The sequence below is a fragment of the Anolis sagrei genome, chromosome Y (genome assembly GCF_037176765.1).
Source record: "Anolis sagrei isolate rAnoSag1 chromosome Y, rAnoSag1.mat, whole genome shotgun sequence".
Taxonomy (NCBI): Eukaryota; Metazoa; Chordata; class Lepidosauria; order Squamata; family Dactyloidae; genus Anolis; species Anolis sagrei.
In genome coordinates this window covers 13,982,992-13,990,878 of record NC_090035.1, presented here as the reverse complement: position 1 = coordinate 13,990,878, position 7,887 = coordinate 13,982,992, and the positions used below count along the sequence as shown (strand labels likewise).

The 7,887-nt window shown below is 42.9% G+C and overlaps 1 protein-coding gene across 3 annotated transcripts in view; it reads left to right on the top strand.

Moving 5' to 3' along the window:
- The first annotated feature begins 2,528 nt into the window (after positions 1-2,528).
- LOC137094711 (lipopolysaccharide-induced tumor necrosis factor-alpha factor homolog) overlaps positions 2,529-7,887 on the top strand; it is a 10,281-nt gene continuing 4,922 nt past the window's right edge. The window contains exon 1 of one of the 3 annotated variants that reach the window (XM_067461377.1): positions 2,529-2,712. Coding sequence is in view for 1 of the 3 variants with exons in the window: in XM_067461376.1 (XP_067317477.1) it covers positions 4,871-4,877 (7 nt within the window). In the remaining 2 variants the exon portion in view is untranslated. Of the gene's footprint in view, positions 2,713-2,887; positions 3,190-4,663; positions 4,878-7,887 lie in introns of those variants that run through there. The other 2 variants (XM_067461379.1, XM_067461376.1) reach the window with 2 other exon arrangements.

The window sequence follows — 7,887 nt, the reverse complement described above, 5'->3', positions numbered from 1 at the left end:
ACTCTTCGTGACCTCATGGACCAGCCCACGCCAGAGCTCCCTGTCGGCCGTTACCACCCCCAGCTCCTTCAAGGTCAGTCCAGTCCCTTCAAGGATGCCATCCATCCATCTTGCCCTTGGTCGGCCCCTCTTCCTTTTGCCTTCCACTTTCCCCAGCATGATTGTCTTCTCCAGGCTTTGCTGTCTCCTCATGATGTGGCCAAAGTACTTCAACTTTGTCTCTAGTGTCCTTCCCTCCAATGAGCAGTCGGGCTTTATTTCCTGGAGGATGGACTGGTTGGATCTTCTCGCAGTCCAAGGCACTCTCAGCACTTTCCTCCAGCACCACAGCTCAAAAGCATCGATCTTCCTTCGCTCGGCCTTCCCTAAGGTCCAGCTCTCACATCCGTAGGTGACTACCGGGAATACCATGGCTTTGACTAGGCAATGGATCTTTGTTGCCAGTCTGATGTCTCTACTCTTTACGATTTTATCGAGATTGGACATTGCTCTCCTCCCAAGAAGGAAGCGTCTCCTGATTTCCTGGCCACAGTCTGCATCTGCAGTCATCTTTGCACCTAGAAATACAAAGTCTGTCACGGCCTCCACATTTTCTCCCTCTATTTCCCAGTTGTCAATCATTCTTGTTGCCATAATCTTGGTTTTTTTGACATTTAGCTGCAACCCGGCTTTTGCGCTTTCTTCTTTCACCTTGATTAGAAGGCTCCTCAGCTCCTCTTCGCTTTTGGCCATCAGAGTGGTGTCATCTGCATATCTGAGGTTGTTAATGTTTCTTCCAGCAATTTTCACCCCAGCTTTGCATTCATCCAGCCCCGCACATCCTCACATGATGTGTTCTGCATACAAGTTAAAAAGGTTGGGTGAGAGTATGCAGCCTTGCCGTACGCCTTTCCCAATCTTGAACCAGTCTGTTGTTCCGTGGTCAGTTCTTACTGTTGCTACTTGGTCCTTGTACAGATTCCTCAGGAGAGAGACAAGGTGGCTTGGGATGCCCATCCCACCAAGAACTTGCCACAATTTGTTATGATCCACACAGTCAAAGGCTTTAGAATAGTCAATGAAGCAGAAATAGACGTTTTTCTGAAACTCCCCGCCTTTCTCCATTATCCAGCGGATATTGGCAATCTGGTCTCTCGTTCCTCTGCCTTTTCTAAACCCAGCCTGAACATCTGGCAACTCTCGCTCCATGATATTAATATTAATACTCCAACTACAAAAATTAAAAATATACAACAATAAAACAGTATTAGATATTTTCAGAAGTATTATATTTAATATATTAGCATTAATATTAATATTCCAACTACAAATATAATATTAATATTCCAAATAAAAACATTAAAAATATACAATAATAATATTCCAAATACAAATGTAAAAATATATGATGTTAATATTAATATTCCAAATACAAATATAAAAAATATACAGTAAAACAGTATTATATATTATCTGAAGTATTATATTTAATATATTAGTATTAATATTAATATTCCAATTACAAATATAAAAATATAAAAGGAAAACAGTATTTCATTTTATCAGAAGTATTATATTTAATATATTAGCAGTAATATTAATATTTCAAATACAAATATTAAAAATATACAATAAAACAGTATTAGATATTATCAGTATATTTAATATATTAGCATTAATATTACTATTCCAAATACAGATATAAAGATATGCAATAAAACAGTATTAGATATTATCAGAAGTATTATATTTTATATATTAGCCTTAATGTTAATATTCCAAATACAAATATAAAAATATACAATAAAACGGTATTGTATATTATCAGAAGTATTATATTTAATATATTAGCATCAATATTAATATTCCAAATACAAATATAAAAATGTACAATCAAACAGTATTATATATTATACCCACCTGTAAGGCAGGCATCCTCAGAGGTTGTGACGTCTGTTGGAAACTAGGCAAGTGAGGTTTATATATCTGTGGAATAATGTCTAGGGTGAGAGAAAGAAATCTTGTCTGTTTGAGGCAAGTGTAAGTGTTGCAATTGGACTCCTTGATTAGCATTGAATGGCCTTGTAGTAGCAAAGCCTGGCTTCTACCTGCCTGGGGGAATCCCTTGTTGGGATGTGTTAGCTGCCCCTGATTGTTTCCTGTCTGGAATTCCCCTGTTTTTTTAGTGTTGCTCTTTATTTACTGTCCTGATTTTAGAGTTTGTTTTTTAAAAATATTAGCATTATTTATTACTATATTGTACTATACCACTATAAGTGACTGGATTTACCTTGAAGGAGCTGGGGGTGGTGACGGCCGACAGGGAGCTCTGGCGTGGGCTGGTCCATGAAGTCACAAAGAGTCGGAACCGACTGAACGACTATACCACTATACTGCAATATTATTAGTAATATTATATTAACCATGTCACTCTGCAACTTTCTGAGATTCCATAGCACTGAAGTGATATCAAACTGCATCAATTCCTACAGTATAGATGCATCCCAAAAGGGAAGCTCATTCCACCATACCTGTTGTTGTTACAGCTACATCCTGCGCATCCTAGGAAAAGGGTTCCTGTCCCTTTAAATGTGGGATGGCATCAGGTGCAGCCAGGTAAAGAGCAGCACCTGCCCAAGTCCTTCCTGGTGACAACACCCTTTTCCCATTGCAGCCAAGCAGCATTCTCTTTCCGGGAGAATCAAGTCCAAAGTCCGGCTTCTTGAGAAACAGGTGAGTTTTGCCATCCTGAGCAGGTAGCCCCTTCCAGGTAAACAAGGCACTGTTTCAGGGAACTTTGGAGAGTTTTATGGGCTTCTGGATTGTGCCATAAAGCAAAAGAGATGTCCCTGCTGCCTCCTTTTCCTTCTCTTGTCCTGTTCTGTCTTTCCCCAGTTACAGTGTTGGGGAATAGGTCTTTCACCTGTAAAAAGGTCCCCAAAAGCCCAATTTCTGGCGCTGGCCTGCCCTCTGCTGGTTTGCAGAAAGGGGGAAGTGAATGGAAAAACCCCATTATTTCTAGGCCACGTTTCATGGTGAGAATGGTGGGAGTTGTCATCCAAAGAACCAGGAACAGATACAGGAAGAAGGGAAGTGTTATTTTTGTTAGCTTTAGGTTCCTGCATTGGCCACAGGTTGGACTAGATGGCCTTTAGGGTCTCTTCAAAGTCTAAGGTTCTAGGATAGTTGGTGGACTCTCCTGCTTTGTGGGTAAGTGGGATTTTTACATAGTGCTTAGATGGGCATCTTTCTGGGGTGTTTTTGTGGTGGCAAAAGCGGGTTAGACTAGATGACCTTTGGGTGTCCCTCCTTTCCAACTCTAGGATTCTGCGAAAATACAAGGTACAGTATTAAAGGGGAGTTGGCTCTGTCTCCTCAGCTAGATGGCCATCTGTTGGGAGGGCTTTGATGGTGTTTTCCATCTGGTAGAATGGGGTTGGACTGGATGGCTTTTGGACTCCCTTCCAAATCCTATGGTTTATTATTATTATTATTATTATTATTATTATTATTATTAGCAGAGGCTGGAGGTTCATCTCTCGGGAGGGATTGGACTGTGTCTTCCTTTATGGCACAATGGGGTTGGACTGGATAGCCTTTGGACTCCCTTTCACATCTAGGATCCTATGGTTTATTATTATTATTACTATTGTTGTTGTTGTTATTATTATTATTATTATTAGCAGAGGCTGGATGTTATCTGCTGGGAAAAATTGGATTGTGTCTTCCTTTATGGTACAATGGGGTTGGACTGGATGGTCTTTGGACTCTCTTCCAACTCTAGGATCCTATGGTTCATTACTATTATTACTCCTGTATTATTATTATTATTATTATTATTAGCAGAGGCTGGATGTTCATCTCTCGGGAGGGATTGGACTGTGTCTTCCTTTATAGCACAATGGGGTTAGACTGGATGGCCTTTGGACTCCCTTCCAACTCTAGGATCCTATGGTTCATCATCAGTATTATTATTATCATCATCAGAGGCTGGATGTTCATTTGTCGGGAGGGATCGGATTGTGTCTTCTTTTATGGCACAATGGGGTTGGACTGGATGGCATCTGGACTCCCTTCCAACTTCCCTATGGTTCATTGCTGTTAGTCTTTATTATTATTATTATTATTATTATTATTATTATTATAGGCTGGATGTTCATCTATCAGGAGGGATCAGATTGTGTCTTCCTTTATGACACAGTGGGGTTGGACTGGATTGCCTTTGGACTCCCTTCCAACTTTAGGACCCTATGGTTCATTGCTGTTGGTCTTTATTATTATTATTATTATTATTATTATTATTATTATTATTAGAGGCTGAATGTTCATCTGTCAGGAGGGATCAGATTGTGTCTTCCTTTATGGCACAATGGGGTTGGACTGGATGGCCTTTGGAGATCCCTTCCATCTCAAGGATTCTATGGTTTTGTGATGATTACATTTGGGGCCTCAAAGCAAGGCCTCTTTTCCCCACTTTTGAGCCTTTTGCATAGAATCCTAGAATTGGAAGGGGACCCCTAAGGGCCATCTAGTCCAACCCCTTCCTGCCAGGACAAAACCGAATCCCTCCCAATAGATGTCCATCCAGATGCATAGTGATTTCAGCTTGGATATTATTAAGGCCAGAGAAAGAAAAAGGAAGCAAAGTTAGAAAGAGAAGGACAAAGTAATGCAAAATCATATAGTGTTGGATATATAAACACTACATAAAAAGGATTCCGTGTCTACACTGTAAACTTAATGCAGTTTGCCGGAAATAATGACACTGACAGCCCAGGAACAAAGACCTCCCCCTTTCAGCACCCCTCCCTGCCTCTGAGGTCACAAAGGCCCTTTACACCAGTTTCAGTTCCCTTTTCCTCTGCCTTTTGGCAGGGACAAGCCAAGGAAGATGGCGGGTGAGTTTTGGGGCGAGTTCTTCGGCCCTCCTTCGGCTTCGGGCCCAGTTTAAGGGGTTCCTTTCCACGGGACGGTTGGGGTTCGGGTTGTCTATGTCCTCATTTCCTGCAAGGCTGACTTGAGCACTAGTTTGGGAAGTCGGGATATAAATGAACTGATAATAACGACGATAACACTATGTAACACGACATTTGTTCCTGGGTCATAAAATTCATTGGTTCTGTCAAGAAAACATGGAAAATGTGTATTCAACTGAAGTTGATGATGATGATGATGATGATGATGATGATGTTGATTATGATGTCGCTGATGACAACACTGATAAACATGCCCAGCTCCTTAAGCCGCTCCTCATAGGGCTTGTTCTCCAGACCCTTGATCATTTTAGTCGCCCTCCTCTGGACACATTCCAGCTTGTCAATTCAAGAGAGATATTGACAAGCTGGAATGTGTCCAGAGGAGGACGACTAAAATGATCAAGGGTCTGGAGAACAAGCCCTATGAGGAGCGGCTTAAGGAGCTGGGCATGTTTAGCCTGAAGAAGAGAAGGCTGAGAGGAGATATGATAGACATGTCTAAATATGTGAGAGGAAGCCACAGGGAGGAGGGAGCAAGCTTGTTTTCTGCTTCCATGGAAGCTAGGACGTGGTACAATGGCTTCAAACTACAAGAGGGGAGATTCCATCTGAACATGAGGAAGAACTTCCTGACTGTGAGAGCTGTTCAGCAGTGGAACTCTCTGCCCCAGAGAGTTGATGGAGGCTCCTTCTTTGGAAGCTTTTAAACAGAGGCTGGATGGCCATCTGTCAGGGGTGATTTGAATGCAATATTCCTGCTTCTTGGCAGGGGGTTGGACTGGATGGCCCATGAGGTCTCTTCCAACTCTTTGATTCTATGATTATGATGTTGATGATGTTGTGGTTGCTACTGCTGCTGATGATGTTGCTGACGATGATGAAGTTGATGAAGGTGATAGAATCCTAGAGTTGGAAGAGACCTGATGGGCCATCCAGTCCAACCCCGTTCTGCCAAGATGCAGAAAGATTACATTCAAAGCACCCCCAAAAGATGGCCATCCAGCCTCTGCTTAAAAGACTCCAAAGAAGGAGCCTCCACCACACTCCAGGGCAGAGAGTTCCACTGCTGAACAGCTCTCACAGTGAGGAAGTTCTTCCTCATGTTCAGGTGGGATCTCCTTTCCTGTAGTTTGAAGCCATTGTGTCTTAGTCTCCAGGGCAGCAGAAAACAAGCTTGTTGCCTCCTCTCTATGACTTCCCCTCACTCACATATTTATAGATGACCCTCATCATGTCTCCTCGCCACCTTCTCTTCTGCAGGCTGAACATGCCCAGCTCTTTAAGCCGCTCCTCATAGGGTTTGTTCTCCAGAGCCTTGATCGTTTGAGACGCCCTCCTTTGGACACATTTCAGCTTAGAGTCAACATCTCCCTTCAGTTGTGATGCCCAGAATGGGACACAGTGTGATTCCAGGTGTGGTCTGACCAAGGCAGAATAGAATAGAGGGGGGAAATGACTTCCCTGGATCTAGCCACTAGACCACTATTGATGAAGGCCACAATCCCATTGGCTTTTGTGGATGATGATGTTGATGAAGATGATGATAATGATGTTGATGTGGAAAATGACATTGATGGTGTTGGTAATGATGAAGGTGGTGTTTCAGGTGCTGCTGAAGATGACGTTGCCGACAATCACGATGTTGATAATGATGTTGATAATGATTTTGATGATTTATTTATCGTGTCACAAGCAAATTGAGAATGCAGTTATAATGTACTAAAAAACCACAAAAGTTTAAAAACTTGGCATTATACTAAATGTCCTTTGATCAGAAGCTGGCCACTTGGAGTGCCTCTGATGTGGCTGTAAGAGGCTCCTCCGTTGTGTATGTGGCAGGGCTCAGGCTGCACTGTAGTAGGTGGTCTGTGATTTGCTCTTCTCCGCTCTCGCATGTCGTGGACTCCACTTTGTAGCCCCATTTCTTAAGGTTGGCTCTGCATCTTGTGGTTCAGTGCCTTCCAAGTCACCCAGATTTCAGTGTGCCCAGGGGGGAATCTCTCATCTGGTCTTAGCCATGGATTGAGTTTTCAGGTTTTAGCCTGCCACTTTTGGACTCTTGCTTGCCTAGAGTATCTCTGTAGATCTTAGGAAGCTGTTTCTTGATTTAAGGTATTGCCATGCTGGCAGATATCTGAACAGAGGGTGGGCTGGAGATGTCAATGCCTTGGTCCTTTCATCGCTGGCTGCTACTTCCCAACAGATATCAAGTGGTGCAATACCAACTAAACAGTGTCATTTCTCCAGTGGTGTAGGGTGTAGACATCCTGTGATGAGGTGGCATGTCTCATTCAGAGCCACATTCACTGTTTTAGCGTGGTGAGATGTGTTCCACACTGGACATGCGTACTCAGCAGCAGAATGGCAAAGCGCAAGGGCAGATGTCTTCACTGTGTCTGGTTGTGATCCCCAGGTTGTGCCAGCCAGCTTTCGTATGATATTGTTTCTAGCACCCACTTTTTGCTTGATACTCAAGCAATGCTTCTTGTAAGTCAAAGCACAGTCCAGGGTTTTGTTTTGTGTGTGTGTCAGGAGTGACTTGAAAAACTGCAAGTCACTTCTGGTGTGAGAGATTGGCTGTCTGCAAGGAGGTTGCCCAGGTTGTGCCAGTCAGCTTTCGTATGTTTTCACTGTGTCTGGTTGTGATCCCCAGGTTGTGCCAGTCAGCTTTCGTATGATATTGTTTCTAGCACCCACTTTTTGCTTGATACTCAAAAAGTAAATCAAAGCACAGTCCAGGGTTTTGTTTTGTGTGTGTGTGTGTGTGTGTGAGGAGTGACTTGAGAAACTGCAAGTCACTTCTGGTGTGAGAGATTGACTGTCTGCAAGGACATTGCCCAGGGGACGCCCGGATGTTCAATGTCTTACCATTCTCATTGAAAGCTTCTCCATGTCCCCACATGGGCAGCTGGAGCTGACAGAGGGAGCTCAA